The sequence below is a fragment of the Semicossyphus pulcher genome, unplaced genomic scaffold (genome assembly GCF_022749685.1).
Source record: "Semicossyphus pulcher isolate SPU_LCO1_2020_fin unplaced genomic scaffold, fSemPul1.0.p SCAF_12, whole genome shotgun sequence".
Lineage (NCBI taxonomy): Eukaryota > Metazoa > Chordata > Actinopteri > Labriformes > Labridae > Semicossyphus > Semicossyphus pulcher.
This window is the reverse complement of record NW_027211626.1, coordinates 27,031,979-27,051,791: the sequence shown is the minus strand read 5'-3', so window position 1 is coordinate 27,051,791 and position 19,813 is coordinate 27,031,979. Positions and strand designations below refer to the sequence as shown.

General features: G+C 43.5%; 1 protein-coding gene across 4 annotated transcripts in view; it reads left to right on the top strand.

Annotated features, from left to right (window-relative positions):
• The window catches only part of cpeb3 (cytoplasmic polyadenylation element binding protein 3), a 56,039-nt gene extending 36,446 nt beyond the window's left edge, over positions 1–19,593 (top strand). For all 4 annotated transcript variants that reach the window (XM_069658956.1, XM_069658955.1, XM_069658953.1 and 1 more), the window contains 5 exons: positions 1–90; positions 11,778–11,896; positions 13,925–14,039; positions 15,178–15,359; positions 18,516–19,593. In XM_069658956.1, the coding sequence (XP_069515057.1) occupies positions 1–90; positions 11,778–11,896; positions 13,925–14,039; positions 15,178–15,359; positions 18,516–18,743 (734 nt within the window). In that variant the 3' untranslated portion in view covers positions 18,744–19,593. The remainder of the gene's footprint in view (positions 91–11,777; positions 11,897–13,924; positions 14,040–15,177; positions 15,360–18,515) is intronic.
• The last annotated feature ends 220 nt before the right edge of the window (positions 19,594–19,813 follow it).

Below are 19,813 nucleotides of genomic sequence, written 5' to 3'. Positions count from 1 at the left end.
ATGAGATCACCAACAGTTTCCGTCGGTATGGACACCTGGTGGTCGACTGGCCCCACAAAGCTGAGAGCAAGTCCTACTTCCCCCCTAAAGGTAACAACACTTTCTCAGAGCATCATCTGCACTTTCCCATCAAACACCAATAAATATCACCCCGAGGGCATCAGCAGTTTAGAGTTTTCTAAAGATTCATGTTACCCAGAATTCATAGCTCATGCTGGGAAAGCGTAGAGTTTTCTGTTTGTCTGAACTGCCCCCTGTGATCACCTCCCAGAGAGACACATTCAGGATACATGACTCCATAACAGCCCAGCGGGAGTTTTGACCCAGGAGCTGTTTGTCTGAAGAGTGTGAGGGTTCGTCTCTCTTCAGGCAGGTGATCAGAGAGCGTCCACATCGCTCCCTCAGGCCCGGGAGCCGCTGTGTGTCATATTAGGAGAGCTATTAAAGACGCTCTGGAAATAACTAACATTCCACAGGCAGATGGTAATACGCTGCATCTGGAGGACCTGCGAAAATCACTGCCAGTTTCTCCCCCACTCTCATTTTTTCGGGAGGATTATTTTGAACAGGCTCTGCTCCACTAATATCCAAAGCCAGGAGGAAAAATGCAGCGTCCTTTTAGGGGAATGAATGAGCTTACAGCCGCCATGTAAGGGGAGGAGACATGTGGGACGACAGATCTGTGCAGAAATCATCCCTCACTCTAATTTAAACCCTCCCCTCCTCGCTCCAAAAGTCAGAGTGAAACTGCTAAAATATCCTGTTTATGTCACACTCTCCATATTAACTGTCAGGCCAGCCTGGGCAGATGCCCGGTGACGGAGCACTAATAGCTTCAGGGTTGAGAGCAAGTGCACAGCTGCGTGTGTGTGAGTTACAGATGTGGGATCTGCATCAAGAGGTCGTCGGCCTCTCCTCGCGTTAAACGTCCTTCCAAGCTTGACTGAATGGAAGTTAGTCGTCACTTTCCGCCCTGCTTCACATTAACGTGTATCCGCACTGTTCCTGAAGTGTTTTCGGTTCAGCGGTGACTCACTGTGTGGCTCAGCCTGACTTCAGGGACCGGACTTATTTTCTTTTCTTGGAGAGGAAGTAGGAACAGCGATTAGCTGTGCTCAGTGTTCACAACGTCAATAATGTGTTGAAGCTTTTCACCTATTCTTTATTCTGTTCATTCATTCTGTTTATTATCTGATGCACATTTTTATGAATGAATGAAGAAGCTAGAGGTTGCACTGGTTTTCTGCGATAATGATATGAATGCAAAGAAGAGGGAAGTCATTTTTTGGGGTATTTTTGGTTCATCCTTACATTTTATTTACTTTGTTTTCCTGAATTAACGAGTAATATCCAGTTGTTGTCTGGAGATCTCGACTTATTTATAGCAGCGCTGCACCACTGTAACGGCAGATGATCATAACTCGTATCCCTAGAGTTGCAGAAGCACAAAACAAACATAGAAACGGGCTTAGCTTACCTCATTAGTGTGGGCAATGGCAGCATGGCATGTCCTGCTCTGTAATATCACAGCCTGTTCTGTTTTCTAGATCGCCTGAAAGTTATCCCGTTACCACGAGAAAACCAGCTTTGCTATCTCGAGATAACGAGATTAATAAGTTGAGATCTCAAGAAAATAACCAGAAATTGCTCGTTATCACGGGAAACAGAGTAAATAAAATGTATGGATGCATGTCCACTCAGGGCTTCCGTAGGCAGCACTGCCATGTATCACAATACACAGGTTTTGACTATATTGTGATCTGTTAATCTAATTCAAGCAGAAAGTTATTGTATGAAGGACACACACGGCATGCACAAAAGTAGTGAGTAAAACTTTTACTATAAAATCAAACAGTGGGATCTGCATCTGTTCATGTAACATCCAATGTCGTGGCACTTTTTGAAGTATCTGAGGAAATGATTAACGTGCCATTATGAGTGAAATAATAAAGTCTTGGAAACTATTTTTAATAATCTGTAGTGTTTTTGTGAATCACTAGTATCACAAAACCAGTGTACTGAACATTTTTCATCCCCGAATATTTTATTTTTTATTTCTTTTTGAAACGATGCAGCAGTTTACTGGTCCAGTGACTGACCCGTAGAATACAGACCATTATTTTTACCACAAATTAAACCCTCCTAAATCTTTGTGCATGTTTACTTTCAGTGAAACTTATTGAACAAAGTCAGTAATTTATAGTGTTTTGAGACATTGGTTTGGAATAATTTGCTGACGGTTTGTTTTTTAAGTCAATGTCAAAATGATTTAGTATTTATTCTGGAGAGGGTAAATATGAAACAAAAATGAAGAACAATTTGTTCTGATGTTCCCAGAAAAAGTTGATAAGCTGGAGATTTGCTTTCTTACTTTGTGTTCGCTTAAATAACCGGCTGCGTCATGAACGTAATTGTTCACATACTTGTCTCTGCACTATGCGTATTACTGGAGGATACCTCCAGAGGGCGCACCAGAGAGCTCAGGCCGTATGCAACTACAGGATGTGCAGGATGTAAACGTCAGACATGAAGACACTCGAGGAAGTTACTGTGATGTTCATTCTGAATTCTTGGTAGCCCAGTGATTCTGTAGCCATCTCAGGCGACTGACAGAACACACACAATGAAACTTATCTGTCTGCAGCTGTTTGACAGGCATGTTTGCCTTTGCAGAGGCAACGACACATCGTACAGATGTGGATAATCGTGGTCTTGGTCTATCAGCTTGTGTTCAGAACTTTCTGCCATTGTTGTCCCTGCATCTCTGTTGACCCTGTCACATCCCCTCTGCCTCTACACTGCCCCTACTGTTCATGTTCATACCCATCTTGTGACTGCGTAGCATTAATATTTCAGACGCAGGGCACACGGGGCAGCCATCATACGAACACCAACGCATACTTAAAAGCTTGTTGGCCATACTGCTTTGAAATAATACCAGGGTTATCATCAACAATAAGCTGATACACACCTCTATGTTATGTTGCTTTCTTGCTCATTTCAAGCTTAAAAAAAACAGAAACAATAGTGACGAACAAGCTCTGATCATCATGGTTTTGGAGGAGGAGGAGGAGGAGGAGGAGGTGACGTTGTCTGTACGCTGCAGCCTGAGCGCTGGGAGCTATAAACTGCTGCTAATGCTAACGCTCACGTCATACAGCAATAACATTGTGTCGGACGTGTTTGAAGGCTTCTAAAGGTTACACGTGGAGTGTGTTTATGACTGCAGCTTTTTATGGTGCGAGACAAAATGTACTTTCAAACCTGTATTTTCTCTTTTCCATGAAGCGCAGGCCTCAGCTGAAGTCACAGTATATTACCAGGCCTCCTGTTCCCCCCCTCGTGCTGGGATTATATCCACTGAGTGACTTCTTCTAATTGAGATGATTAGCGATGCCTGATTTCACCTCCTCTGCCCGATCACTGACTCCTCTCCAACTGCTCCGAAGCCTCCGGGCCTGTGTTAGTTTTTAGGAGAGCAGATGTTTATGTCCCCCTCCATCCATCCTGCCAAGCATGCCCCTCCTCTTCCTCTTTCTTCTTCTTTTTCCTTTCCTCCTTCTTTCTCTACTTAATTTTCTCCTTCTTCTCCTCCTTCTCCTTCCTTCTTTCCTTCTTCTTCTTTGTCATTGTCTTCCCAGTCTTCTTCATCTTTCTTGTCTTTTTCTTCATCTTCATTATCTTTGTCTGCATTGTCTTTGTCTTCTTCCTCTTCTTCTTCTTTGTCTTTGTTGTCCACCTTCACCTTTGTCCGCTGTTTTCTTTATCTTCTTCTTCGAATAAGTCTTTTTTTTCCTTATCATCTTTGTCCTCTTCTACTTTTCCTTCCTCTCCATCTTTGTCTTCATTGTCTTCATCTTCTTTTCCTATTAATTTTGTCTTCTTCATTACCCTTTTCATCTTTATCTTTCTATCATCTTTATCTATCTCTTCATACTTCCATCTCCATGTTTTTGTGTTCATATTCTTTGTCTTCTTTGACTTTTGCTTCTTCATCTTCATGTCATCTTCTTGTTTATTTCTGTCCTCTTCATCATCTTCCTCTTCTTTTATTGTCCTGTTTTCCTGTATCTGCTTCCTCCTGTTCTTAAAGTTCAAAGTCTTTGTCGTCTTCTTTACGTTTGCCTTTGGCTTCTGCTTTGTCTTTGTCGTCTTCTTCTTCTACGCGGTTTTCATCGTCTTGCTCTAACTCTGCGGCTTGGTTTTCCTCTTCATGTTTGCGGTCATCTTCTTCCTCATCACTTTCCTATCCTTCCTCATTTTCATCTTCATCGTCGTCTTCTTATACTTGTTCTTTGTCTTCTTTGTCTCCGTCTTCTTCATCTTCTCTTTTGTCATTTCTTCTTCTTCTCTTCTTCTTCTTCTCTCCCCTCATAGTGTCAGATACTGTGCGCCGTCTGTAGATTTCCTTCTTTCCTCTCATGGGATAGACATTAAACATGTAGCATCAGCTTTTTACATGCTTTCACAGAAAACTCTCGTCAGCGCGGGCCTTTTTCCTTTGCTTCGTCTGTCGGCCATGTTTCTCTGATAGCTTCTGGCTGATTCCTGTCTGTGTCATTCAGGTCACTGGGACCATCAGGTCAGTGCCCTCGCCTGTGTGGAATAAATCTGTGGACACATGTCTGAAAAGATAAGCCTGGATTTAAATGTCACTATTAGAGCCAGAGAGAAGCAGACTCTGACTGTGCTCGGCGAGTGTATCTGCTCATCCCGGGTTGGATTTCAGCAAAGTGAACACAACTTTCAGTTGATGAGGTCATGGAGAGAACAGGATAGCAATGTGGGACTTTGATGTAGCAGTGGAAAGATGTTTGTGTACTAATCAGTGACTGAGCTTACAGTATCAGTTCCACAGACACAACTTTGCTATGAGGATAATGTAAAGTATCTGCTGGTACCAGGGACCAATGTGTTACTTTCATTCAGCAGTGGATCGGACTATAATTATTGTTTTCCTTTAAAGAAGTTATTATAGAAATTGATTGACATTTTGACGCATCTTGCCAAGTTAGATGAGGAAATCAATACTGTACCAGGAAGTGTATCTATGTTCCTGTGTGCCCCGGCTCAATGTTCTCTAAATATGGGACAAGTTAAAGGGTTCTATGTTCTTAGCAATATTTTAAGCTTTCTTACTTCAGCCAAGGCTTTATGTTTTTGGCATGTCTGTCTGTCTTTCCTGTTCTTGTCAACACCATATCTCAGGAACCCCACAAGGGAATGTCTTCAACTTTGGCACAAATGTCCACTTGGACTCAAGGATGAACCCATTATATGTTGGTGCATGAGGCTTAACCTCTTATTCTTGTGAACTCCATATTTCAGGAAGGACTCAAACTCTGCAGAGAAAATCAGAGACAGGGAGAGATGTTCTCTGCTATCACGTCCCGCTAGATTGTGGTGGAAACTCTCCGGTTTAATGTTCGCCTACTTATGCCATTATTTTGTCTTGAGGGTAATGTCTTTTTTCCAATATTGTTATATACAAATAAATCCCCTGTACCAGCCCAGTTACACTGTCAATGTGTGGGAGACAGTGATGGATGTAAACTGCACCTTGACTGGTTTGTGGAGGCATGCAACCTCTCAATCTTAACAGTTAACTAAAAAAGTAATTCCCATTCATCCATCAATACAACTTGTTACAGTTAGTCAGTGCTTGGACACTGTTAAAGCAGGCAAAACAAGTGAGTCCAGGCGTCACTCTCCACAGCAAAGTTTTCCAGCTCCTCCTGTGAGGCTTTCGGAGGCCATGAGATGTGTAATAACTCCAGTGTGTTCTGGGTCAACCCTTGGGTGTCCAACCAGTTGGATGTGCTGGAAAAACTCCAAAGGAGGAAACCATCAAGGCTGCTCTACTACAAGCTCCCTATGGATGTCTGAGCGCCATTCCCTTAAACTGTATCTGTGGAGAAAACTTATTTTGGCCAGTAGTATCCGCAATATGATTCTTTCTGACACCTCATGGCTACAGGTGAAAGTTGGAACGTCGTAGATTCACCAAAAGCTTTGTCTTCTGGCTCAGGTCCCTCTTCACCACAACATTTCAGCATAACGCCTGCATAACTCCAGGGCGTTCTGTGGCAGGGCCTTTACCAATTGGCCTTGGACAGGTATGGCCCAAAGAAATTACATAGAGCTGCAGTCCTGTGGGCCTACGTCATGAAAAGATCTGCATTGGGTAGAGATTCACTGCAAGCAAACTGGTAGGCAAAAGGACCTGGACATGCTGGCTCCTAGAATTGCAGACTGGTTTTAGGAACATGGCAAAGACAAAGGTTATTTGCTAAAATGTCAAACTATTCCAAATAATGCATCGGTAAAGCCAAGCCTAATACTATTTTAAGTAGTTTGCGGAAACAGTTGCAGTCATTGAGTTAATGGCTTTGTTTTTAGGGCACAACAAGTTGTCATCCTGTTGCTTATGAGGTAACTGTTCTCTCCCCATGAGTCAAACTGCTGGACTCCGTTAAAGGAAAGACTTGGTTCTACATGAGGTCAACACAGCACTCTCACGGCAGCCTATTGTTGATGTCTAAACAGCACCCTTTAAGGGGAACAATTTGGGGTTGTACGTATTACCTTCCTTAATAGACAGCTTTGGCAACTCAACAGCCGGCGAAGCACTGTAAACCTGAGACATGAGCCACTTCAGGTCTGCGTTCTCCTCCTGTGGACTAAGCCTCTGCACTGCGGAAGGATGATGGGAAAAAGACGGATCCTCGTCACCATGCACACTCAGTATAAGACCGATAGAGTTCACTCTGCTTGAATAGAATAGCAGTGCCATTCACCTATGTACACACTGTCAGATCTGGGTGTTGTTCAGGTTCACTGCTCATGTAGACACTCTGTGTCCTGATAGAACCTGAGACAGCAGTAACAGTAATGACAGGTGACAGGTTTTCTTTTACTGTTTAATATGACACAAGACTATGACTCAGGATTTACATTTAACACTTAATGAGGGGATGCCTGAAATATATTTCCACAGGTTAACTATAGTGTCGTCTGTTGTTGTGAGCAATGGCTGCTAGATTCTGACTAGATGCCATCAAGGAGGCCTGATGTGAGAAAAAGTTTGCCTTTGTTCCACTTATTGAACTGATATCGAATACAGCCATGGGGTTTTTTGGGTTCCTTTGGTTCCAACGATAAACTGTATAAAAGTAGTAGACACAGCGACCGTAACATCACCCATTGGTTTGTAGACCCCCCTGCATTTTGGCCGTCACCATCTTTTTTGGAGCCAGAAGTGATCAAGTTTGGACAACAGGTTGGATTTACATTGCTGCGCTTCTACCCTGGTTGACAGGCCACTTGGGTAGAGGCTTGTTAATCTCAGATAGTCAAGGTCTAAAGGAATACCCTGCTTTGTAGTTGATTTGGGTCTAAATGCGACCATAATTTACTAAATGAACATCACGCACTATTTCTAATCTCAATCCAAAAAGCAACTGGATTTAGACGAAGTTCTTTAAGGTATTCACCTCTCATCCAAAAGGCTTCTTCAGTTACACACAATATTCCGGTACACTTCAAACCATCGAACACACACCGATAGAAGCTTGTCCACCCAAAGGACAAAACACCCAGACATAAACAGAGCAATGTAGTGTATGCAGTACAATGCAATGAGGAATACAAGGACCTGTACATCGGGAAAACAAAACAGCTCAGCTGTCCACTTACATCTAAAGGACAAAGGACACTCCTTTGAAGACAGCAAGGTTCACATCCTGGCCAGAGAAGACCGCTGGTTTGAAAGAGGTATTAAGGAAGCCATCAATGTTAAGCTGGTAGAACCATCCTTTAACAGAGGTGGTGGCCTAAGACACCACCTACCACTCACTTACAGTGCAGTGTTGAATTCTCTGCCCAAACAGCTGAGATCACACTCAGGATCATGTGAGCCTAACGACCCATCAACACCCGAGTGTACTGACGACTCTCGTTGCCATCAGGTCAATACTTCAGGTTAACGACTCTCCCTGGATCTCATATCTATTAGCATACTAATGACCTACAGAGGTTTATATTTCTAGCTCTGTCCACCAGTCAGTTTAGAACTGAAGCCTTTCGGGTGAGCAGTGAAACATCTTAAAGAACTTCAAGTCCAGTTGCCTTTTGGATTAAGCTCAGAATCACCATGACCTCGGCGGCTGAGAACCTTCACAGACATCATGCTGTATCGAAGAAGACTTGAAAGTTCAATTGATATGTAGGTACATTTTCCCATCTGGTTTATACAATTGGACCCCTTTTTGCAACCAGTGAAGTCGCCCCCTGCTGGCCAGTCAGAAAGACTACTGGTTTAAGACACTTCTGAATGGTGTAACTTTTCAATCACTTTACTTTCTGTGGTTCCAGCCCGTGTTGTGTTGTCCAGCTGTGGCCTAAATGTCATGACCTTGGCTTGACATGGGTTACAGTCACACTCACCCTGAGTCAACGCCGTCATTCAAGGCCGAAAGTGGGTCATAAGAGAACTGCTGGTTTGGCCCAAAGATCTATTTTTATCAGGGAACTCTGTCCGGCTTTCATGTTTAGTTTAGTAACTTTCTATCAGAGCGCATTAAAGCAGCTGCTCTATGTCCATCTCTACCTCTGCTTACCTCATTCACGCAGCTTCCCTACCTTTTCTCACTTTTTTTCCCCTCTCTTTCCATCTGTCTCACCTCTCTCCCCCTCCTTCTTTTCTCCCTCTCTGTGTCTCTCCTGCCCTGGGTCATGGAACACGTTGTTCCCTGCCGCAGACTGTATGAGCTGCTGGCGAGCTCTGCCTTTTCATGCTGTTTTTTTGTGCTAGACTGCAGTTGTTTTTTGCTCTGAGGGGGGATGTCAGTGCTAAACCACATGATTTCTCCCAATGACAAACCCTCTTTATGTAACACGGCAGAACAGAGGGAGACGGTGGTCTTATGTCGGGTGATGACGAGGCACGTGGAGGAAGATGACGATGCACAAAATCCTCTTTCTGTCGAGGCTGCTCCAGAGAGGAGTCGGCTCTGTGTCGACCTCTTACAAGCAGACAGATTAGCTGAAATTAAAGCAGCTGACTGTAATTTAGCTTTGCATTGTTATTTGAGGAAACATTATATCCCCACTGAGGTTATGAGCCTGTTACTTGACTTCTACTACTCATCAGAATAATCGCTACAAACTGTTAATTAGTAAGAGCCTCTGTGGCTGCTTTGCATAATACCAGGTGCATACAATCTTCCGGTGACGTGTATGCTAATGTGTTAGCATGGTGCACAATATGATGTAGATCCCAAAGGGCGTCCATGGAGACAACTACACGGTTTGCTGCTACACCTATTTCTCTTGTTGGCTTAAAGTGCCTTTAAAAAGAAGTGATATCAGGGATCATAGAGGTTTTTCTTTTACAGTTTCATGCAACCACAATGGTATCAGTGGACCACCACACAATATTCTCTGAATATACACTCAGTTCAGTGTCAGATGTGATGTAAAGAATCTCGACTTTTGAGATGTTGGAGCCAGCAAAAGTTTGCTCATCTGTCTGCACTCAAGTGTTTCGTTTGGTGGGTGCCATTATAATGTTGCTGTGGGATCCTTTTTCAAATGAATGTCCACTCGTCTGTTGACACATTGAGTGACGGCATGTGCCAATCGTTAGACCGGTGTGCCAATCCCCTCAGTGATATGCCACTCGTCTTCCAAAGGCAGGTGGAGCTCAAAAGTGGAAGACCTCTATCAGACTGTCACACCAGTGCCGCCCATGTTCCACCCTATGGTTCCACCCCCATGATGCATATGAAAATGTATACCAGTAGTTTTGCTTCACGTAAATATGTAATTTATTTGTCTTTATTGACAACGTAAGTGCAACGTGTAAATAAAGGAATGTACACGTTTCCATCGGCCGTCTTTTATGTGGATTGAAACTATGTTTTTTGCCTTCGATCTCGGAGCACTGCTGGGTTAGAAGTGGAAAAAAATCATTATTCTTTGCTGTTCCATAAATTAGGTCCTAATAACCCAGCACTGCTCACCCTGACACTTACAATTTGACCTGACAAGTCGATTTTAAACATCTTTTAATCCCATTTTTTTGACAGACACTTAATTATATACTTAAACTGTGAGATAATTTAAATAAATAATCATTAAAAACATGTTTGTAATTCATCATTGGCTTTTCTTTTATTGCATTGTGACAGTAAAAGAAGATAGTGTGAATTTAAATTTTAGTCACCAAAACTTTTCCTCCGGCCAACAAGTTCAGGATCCCCTAAAACATGCATCTATCACTGATGTTCAAAATGTTCCTACACTTCAAAGTCATAAGACTGTGACACTGAAGCTTCCTCTAATCAGTGGTGATCTGTCTGCTGATAGAGACGCAAATGTCAGCAACACACAACTGCCACCACTGCTCTGGGCAGGACACGGTCACGTCATTGTGACAGGGCATGCATCACAAACACACAGTCACACATATAAAAAAAGCAGGATCAGTTTCAGTCCTGATGAGGACACACACGACTGCTTTTTCCATTTCACCTTCCCTGCTCGCTGCACCTTTTCTTTATTGTCTTTTATTCAGGCGCACGCTCACACCCTCCTCCCTCCCTCGCTGCCTTCATACACACTCCAGCTCAGACCTACCCACATACCACAGCCGACTGTCGACTCAGGCTTTATTTCTCCACTCGGCTCACCTCATCTGCTGCAGCTCCTCTCAGGAATGTTAAAAGTGAAACATGACAGTTGCACATTCCTCTTCCTCGCCTTTTTCTACTCGAGCATTTGTCTGCATGAGCGCATCGCTGTGTGAGTGTGTGAAGGTGATACTGAGAGACACTTGAACACACGGTTTCTGCAGCAGAGACACTACGAACCGAGTGATTAGAAGTTGGAGACAGATTGTACTCCGGTCTGTGTGTGTGTGTGTGTGTGTGTGTGTGTGTGTGTGTGTGTGTGTGTGTGTGTGTGTGTGTGTGTGTGTGTGTGTGTGTGTGTGTGTGTGTGTGTGTGATTGTGTGCACTTGTGCGTATCTACCCAACCCAATCAGGCAGCAGCTCATATTCCCCTGACTCATGGGTGCCACAGGTGGTGCTGGGCTTCTGCTAACAGAAACAGAGCAATATACGAATAATTTACAACCCATTCAGAGACAACTGTGTGCAACATCTGCTGCTTTTTGACAGCGCTGCAAATATATTCACCTTTGGGCCAAGTATTGGGTTTATTATTTGGCCTTTTCCAGTGGTTCTCTTATTCCTTTGTCCTTTTCAGTACCATGGTGTGATGGTTATACCCTCCTGATTTGGCTTCTGTCGTTCCCAAAACAGCTTAATAGCTTCGACCTTGGGTAAGGTCTTTGCTCTCGGTGCTAAATAATTCAATAGTACAGAGTAACCGTCTGAATTGCTCTTTCTTTCCTCCTTGAAAAGACATCAACAAACTCTCTGTACCTGAACCGATTCTCAGGGAGGATCTGCAGTGTGTTGGGCTGATCAATTTTGCATGGTTCCTTTCTGAGTGCAGCACTTTGCTTAGCCATTTAATCTGAAGCAGCGCAGGCAGGGAGGTGCCGAGTGCACGGCTTCTTAAGGAGGCAGAAAAGTCAAGTGAGGACAGAAGAACAGGCCACAAGGTCATACAAAGTTGTCTGAATAATTACGAAAGAGAAAGTACAGAGCTTTGTCACTGAGTTATTGTCACCAGGGTATGATTAATAAATGCCACTGGTGTATTTTTTCTCAGGAAATATCTTCTTAATTCCGTCTGCTCTTCGTTCCAGGCTACGCCTTCCTGCTGTTCCAGGAGGAGACTTCTGTCCAGGCCCTGATCGACGCCTGCATCGAGGAGGACGGCAAGCTCTACCTGTGCGTGTCCAGTCCCACCATCAAAGACAAACCGGTAAGCAGCTAACATTCAGGATAATAGAAATTATGTCCACCTTCTTCCCCTGATCTGTCCTTTACTAGAGCTCCTTTTTAGGACAACTACCTAAAATCCTATCACGTAAACTTAAAGGAGCAGTTCGCCCCTGGAAAAAGCCACTGTCAGTCAAAGCTGGTGTTCTCTGTAATTGTCAGAAGCAACAATATTTGAAATAGACACAGCTGTGGAGAAAGTTGTACAAACAGCTCGTGGTTTCGCCCATTCTACATTCCTACAACACCCAGCGTGCATTGCGCCCCCCCCTCTGAAAGGAACTTTGTGAAATACTACTGTTTTCCAGTCGAGGACATTGATCACTGCAGGCAATGGCTGAGAGCGGTGCAGAATCTGAAATATGTCAGGAATATACGGGTGGATCGTCTAAAACATCTTCAGGTCTGCAGTCTACATTTCAAACCTGACGATTTTGAACGAGACATGACATCAGAGGCGGGCATCCTAGACTGAGGAAGTGTAGTTTAACAAGCTCCCTGGTTTCCCAGGGCCCATTGGAGAAGCGGATAGCATCCTCCAAAGGCACAGAGCAAAATTGCATTTGTTTTCTACCAGGTTGGAAATCGGCAAACTGGCCCTGTAACACTAAAAATAAATGAATGCAGTTGTTTTATATACAACTCAGAACCCAACAATGCGTGCAATAATCTCGCCTCCCGGGGTGAAGATTAGTATTTTTGGCGTTCATGCATACAACCAAACCCCTCACAAACATGACTGGTCAATACTACTGTGACTACAAAACAGAAACCAGGACGCCTCAGACATCAAAACTCTTTCTTTTCTCCCGACTTGATTCTGCACTTGTATTTATAAATCTGTTCATAGAGAATAATTTATATAAAAAAACAAGACTAGGAGTCTGCAGTCACGCTAGCGGCTCTGTGAGGATACTTTGGCACCTCGCAGCTGTGAACTAAATGCTAACATCCCCATGCAAACAATATCCCAATGAGAAAGCTAGCATTTTTAGCTTCGGCAGGTATAATGTTGTCATGTTCGACATGTTATTAAAGCATGTTAGCAATTAATCAATCAATCAAATTTTTGTTGTATAGCAACAAATCATACCCAAAGTAATCTCAAGCACTTTACAAAAAGAGCAGACTGTACCATTTTTTGTTATTTAGAGAGAGACCCAACATACTTAACAACATACTGTTAGCATGCTAACATTCGGTAATAAGCGGTAAGCGTGTAAAGATTAAGGATGTGAAAGTGCTTATTTTTGCTGGTCAGTGCCAAGCCTAGCGTTGTAGCTAGGAAGTGGTTAAAAGCTAATGTTAACTGTTGGCTAACAGGAGCTAATTGCATTTCTAAAATGTTGTTTAACCTTGAAATGTGGCCTAATGTCCCTCCAGATCTTCACCGTCCTGTGTGGTTCATTTGCTTATGAATCAGGAAGCCATAAGATGCTAAAAATGTGTCAGATTCCCACATTTATAGGATTTAAAACCTGAAACATTAACCTTTAAGTAACTTGTTTCAGCTTCCAGCCCTTAGCAAGATGTCAGGGAAAAATGGCCGCTCTTATAATCTGGTTAACTGAGAGTGAGATTTGTCGAGTGTTTCACATTCAACTCTTTGACCATTAGGAGCACACTATGTGGTTAGATTGGTGGTGTGAATGCACTTCAAAGAAGCACATGTAAAAAGGGAGAAAACAATGCGCCTCCAACAGCCGATTTAACCAAAAGATTAGATGCAACAAATATGTTTCCTTTTCACCCAGTGAATGTGTACATTTTGAAACTAACTGTATTTTATGTCTGACTCTGCGTGGGCCTTAACAATAAGAGCATGCATCGTAAAATTTTAATTCCTCTACAGGGGAGAGTGGATGGCGTATGCATTACGGTAACAGTCAAAGAGTACATATATTGGCATCGACAGTCTGCCAAAATGAGTTGGAAAATAGAAGCATATAAGATATAAAGTACACCACACATTACCCTTAAAAGACAACATGTTTCCTCCTTTCTAACACAGGTCCAGATCCGTCCCTGGAACCTGAGCGACAGTGACTTCGTCATGGACGGCTCCCAGCCTCTGGACCCCCGCAAAACCATCTTCGTAGGGGGGGTGCCGCGGCCCCTGCGAGCAGGTATATTACTAATATGAGTGGAACAACTTATTTGCGATCCCCCCTAAAGCCTCTAAATTGGCTTCATGGCGCTGGCTGGCATGGAGCGCAGAGGCCGGAGGCTATAATGAAAGTTCTCCCTGTGAGAAAGCAATCCTGTACTTGGGTTTCCAGGACGCGGGCCAACTGGTCGTCATGTTAAGAATTCATGCTGTAATGGAAGGCTCAGTCCTTCTGTTCTTGGGATAAACATCGCCTGCTCGTCTGCAATGTGACACCAACTAATTATACCAGCAGTTTGAGACTGCTGCTCTGATGAAAAGGGGAGGAGGATTTTTCATCAGGTAATAACAGAGTCAGGCACCAAAGTCACAGTTAAACCTTTTAGTGCTTTTTTATTTGAACGCTGCCACTTTAAAGAATGTCCTGATAATGACGAGAGCCAAAAGAAACCAGAGGATCATTTAGTTAAACTTTTGAACATAGCTGTATATCACACATCTTTAAGGCTTTTTTCTTTGTATTTGAATCAGATAATTAAACACTGAATAATGACACCCTCTGCAGACTAGATGTCAGGAGGGTCTGCAGGCCAAGCTGCAGCTAACAACATTAACTCAGATTTAAGGTTTGAATTACTTAGTGTTCATTGTTTCAGTTAGCTGAAATATTTTCAGAGTTCTCTTCCTCTTTAAAACAAACCCACAAGGTGATTAAACCCAGGGGAAAAAACACCAATTACTTTGTTTTATTATAAAAATCTTTGTTTCGGTGTATTTGGATTTCAGGGGCTGCGAGCTGAGCTAACTTTAGCTTAGCTTGTTTCTCTCATAACTTCCAGACATTGATAAGTAAAATCTTTTATCCAGTTATCCAGAGTTAAAAAAGACCAAGATCTAAACAGTAACAGCGAATTGACTTGAAAGATAAAGAAAGTCCCTGGTATGAAATATTTGAATGTCCCTCCGGCAAGCTAAAAACTGCAAAGTGAGCGGCTGTTGTCTTGCTTATTTCTGCTGGCTATTAGATCTATCCATGTCAAGTAAAAAATATCCAAAGGTCAAAATCATTATCAGCATTATTTTATAACAATCCCGTAACAAGATCATTTCATCTCCCACTCCTCGCCTTGCCACTGATCCTCTGTTCCTCTCTGCAGTGGAGCTGGCTATGATCATGGACCGGCTGTACGGAGGTGTTTGCTACGCCGGCATCGACACCGACCCCGAGCTTAAATATCCAAAGGGAGCCGGCCGCGTGGCCTTCTCCAACCAGCAGAGCTACATCGCCGCCATCAGCGCTCGCTTCGTCCAGCTGCAGCACAATGACATCGACAAGAGGGTGAGCGAGTTTACACACACTTCATTCACAATCTCCTTCCTCTCCGTCTCCACCACAGCTGAGGTTTTCACAGTCATTCCTCTGGCACGCTGCGGAGCTAAACTCTGCCTGAGCCCTCTCACATCCATCACAGCGTTCATTACAGCACAGCCTACAATAACGGAAGAACAGGCCGGCTGTGCAATCACTCCGGCCCTTGGCTGCCGTAGTCCCGACAGATGTTTCAAGTTGCAGACACACAGGGTTGGTTTAATTATAGTACTTCCCTATACGTGTGTATCCACTCTGGCTGTGCTGCAGCCTGCTTATTTTAGACACGTCGGCCCATTGCAGCGGGACAGATCGTGACCGAGAGAGACTGGGTGTCAGCCAGGAAGCTGAGCCTCTGCAGGGCGTGGCAGTGCAGCCACCTCTTTATCATCTGTCTTCAGAGAGGGGGGGTTATGGTGTCTTTATTATGACTGGAATACAAACAGCGTTTAAACGAGGAAGAGGAAATAACGTCTACAAAATGTGAGAGTAAAGACATTCCTTTTAAATTCTTTGGCTTTGTTTAGATCTTTTTAACCACTTAATTGGCATTTTAGGCTGAAAATCAACGCTTTTAAAGGATCTATATGTGGTGCGGAAAGTAGGTCACACAGGGATAAATTGGGTGATGGAAGGAAGACTGGTTTTATCACTTTTCCTTCTATTTCTCTCTTTCCTCTCCTCCATTAACTGTAATGTCTGGTGATAATCAGCCACAGAAGGTCATAACGCCATTCAGCTTCATGTCCACTGAGCTGATGTTTAACAGCATGGCAGCTTCCTGTGGATTTTGTGCTGTATTTGTTGCAGAGGTTAGCACAGAGGGGTTAATCTGAAGGACTCGATAACCTTTCATTTTGTGGTCACAACACAACGAGGCCAGCATCCACCCCGAGCCTGCATTTCTTATTTCCCGGTGTAGTCAAACTACGGCTGCACGATTATGGGCAAAATGATAATTAGAAATATTTATAAATTTTAGGGACATTTGCATCAAAGCAGGTTCTTTACCTGAATTTGGTGCATCATGGGTAATTTCAGTCTGTCTTTGAGAGTTGAAAGGGTGTCTCTGTTATGGATGGAGGACGGGGAGTAGCTGGTTCTTCCTCTTGGCCTTCACACACTCATCATACTGCACTTCTTGCTGTTTTTTCAGCTGCTTGAACAAGTTAGTCGTGTTTCTTTGTGGCGCAGACACGCAGATTGTTTTTTTCTTGTTCAAAGCTCCTGTGAGGAACTTCCCGTTTGTGTTGATTTTGGCACCCGTTGTGGACAAAGCTCTACCTCTTTTGTCTTTGCCGAGTTTGTCCTGTACATGCTTAAGTGGTGGTTTTAAACAAAACAGTCATATGTATCTCTCACTTTAAATATGTTCCCTGGAAAATGCAAACAAAGGTAGCATGCAGTTAACTGCTTCGTCTGACCCCTGCTTTTGTAGCTCATGTAGAGTAATCAGAATTAATTTCATATTTCATACTATTTCATATTTCATATTTATCATAACCAGCAAAAAACTCTTCAACATCACTCACCCTAAACCTGAAATACCTCCAAACAAGTGATGATGAGCTGTTTCAGGGACCAGCTCTTCTCCTTCTGTTCCAGACATTTGACTTTGTTTCTCTGACCGTCTCTGTTGTTTACTAGTGATGGGAATCACGGCTCTTTGAATGGAGCCGGATCTCATGGCTCCGTTCTTTTCCGTTCTTTGGTCAGATTTGCGAACATGCCTGCACGATATTCTCCCGTGTCAACACACGCATATTTAAAATTACATGCTGTTAAAATTTTAAAGGAAACCGCAGAATAATGTAGGAACAATTCAACAAAGTCATTGATTTGCCAATAATTTATGACTACAGATATGTCAACAAAAAAACTACAAACTTGGTGGAGGGTTATAATGTTGCTCACCGTTGGCACTGTTGTGGTGACGTGATTCCAGTGCATGTGACTTACATGTAGTACAGCGGAGTTGCAGTAGAAAAAGCTGCCTGTGGTAATTCAGCATAAAGGGGAGTGGGTCGAGGGCGGGCAGTGAAGCAATTATAAAAAGAACAGCTTCACAACGCTATCGTTTACTCTTCCACTCTAACCTGCCGCTGCAAGGTAGGTGCTCATCGCATGACATGCCAGTTCCCCCCAACCTCTCCATCGCCCCCTGGGGGTGTGGCTGTTAGTTTAGGGAGTGCTTGATTTGATATACAGCAGAGTTTTCTAGAGGCGGAGCAGTTTAAATCATCAGTCATGTTTTTTAATTGTGGGAAGACAAAATCGTGATCAGGATCAGTATTTGATTAATTGTGCAGCCCTAGGTCAAACTCATTTCACCGGATACCTTCCTCAATCTGGCTCGACTTGAATTGAATAAGACTGCACAGAGATTGCCCTGCATGGGGTTTGTGGATAAGGGCTGAGAGGAGTGAACACACCTGGATTAGCTTATTTACACTGTTTGTGTTGGTTTAACAGAGCTAGTCTGTCATAAAGAAACTATTTATAATTCCTCAGAGGAAACACAATATTGGATTTTTGCTGATGTCTGATATGCTGATATTTTCCAACTCGTTCTGGTCGATTGCTGATACCAACATATGCACTTTCAAGACGCGTCGCCTCCTGTAGAGGACTTAACATTTTATTAAGCCTACTCTTTTTTTGCACAGTGGCATCACATCTGAATCATCAACATCTTGTGTCACATTAGCATAATTAAAGTTTCATCTTATCAGCAGAAATGTAAACTTGGGGCTGATGACGATATTTCATTTCAGGGCCTGGGAACACCTGTCTGATTTTTCCTTGATCATTGCACTGACATTATGAAAAAAACGGGACTACAACTCCCAAAATAAAATGTATACTTTGATTAAAGCTTCTAAGAATCTAATTAGTTTTGACAAACAACTCCTGTAACATTTTTACCTGCAGCTGGAAATCATTCACTCATTCACTACTCCCTGCTGCTTATCTAGGGAGTGAAAAAGGGTCATTTTCTCTGCACCTTTAATTATGTAACGTTCACGATGCATTGTGGGATACTAACAGCACTGCAAAATGGCACTGCCCGTGTTTTAAACTGTATCCATGGATGAAGATAAACTGAACTCCTGTCTTCCTTCCCAGGTGGAGGTGAAGCCGTACGTCCTGGATGACCAGATGTGTGATGAGTGCCAGGGGGCTCGCTGTGGGGGAAAGTTCGCCCCCTTCTTCTGTGCCAACGTCACCTGCCTGCAGTACTACTGCGAGTACTGCTGGGCCAGCATCCACTCAAGAGCCGGCCGAGAGTTTCACAAGCCGCTGGTGAAGGAGGGAGGGGACCGGCCTCGACACGTGTCCTTCCGCTGGAGCTGAGGGGGGGTTCACAGGTCCAGCCCTGCCCCGGTGAACCCACACCCGACCCCCTAAAAAAAAACAACATCCTGCACCCCTCCTACTATACAGGCCGGGTCAGTGCTGCAACACCCCCCTCATACCCCCCTCCCCCCCTCCTCAAACACCTCATGAAAAAAAACATCCACTCAAAAACACAGACAGTCCTCACCCCCCGGTCTGAACTCGGCGTGTCCCCTCTGATGAAGCACTGCGGGGGCACAAACATCTATCAGCGCTAAATTTGCACTTTGGCACAAAATCTCACCAAACACACACACACACACACACACACACACACAGGATGGTCTGTTAGACACCTGTCTGCTGTTGACTGGGTGCTGTGGTACGTCCTGTTGGACCCCCCTCACTGACACAGAGGAGGGACCATACAAATATTTAAAAAAGTATATATTTTTTGTTTTCTACCTATCTATTCATATATAGATAATTTAAATTTTATGTAAAAGGAGCATGCACTTATTTTGAAAAGCTGTAGTTCTATTGCCCCGAGTAAAGAATCCTACCAAAGGCAAACAGAAAAGATAAACAGGAGGCAGAAGATGTAGCAACAACTATCCAGTAGTGTGAGTACAAATATCAACACGGCTATATTCACTCTGAAAATATTAATACCTCATACGCTGGTTAGTTTGCTTTGGATTTCTAGGTCTTTATTTTTATAATAACATTATTTTTTAGCGTTCTGTAAATGTAATGCTGCAATAGCTTTGCTGCTAAATCCATGGTATAAACAGATACCATACGTACTCTTCAGACTGGGTGTAAAATAATAATAAACAGATCCAACACCTGGCATCGACAAGCTATCACAGGGGGAGGGGGAGCTCCCAGACAACGATGGCTACCTTTGTGGGGGGGGTCGGGGTGGGTCGCCCCTAACTGCATGTTTATTTCAATCAGGTTGCTGCATGCAAAGACTTTTCAGTATCATGTCTACTATTCGACTCTGCCCATGTTTGCACAACACACGAACGTTCGACTCGCACGAAACTGGACAGAAACACGGACGACCGGTCAGAGGAATCATG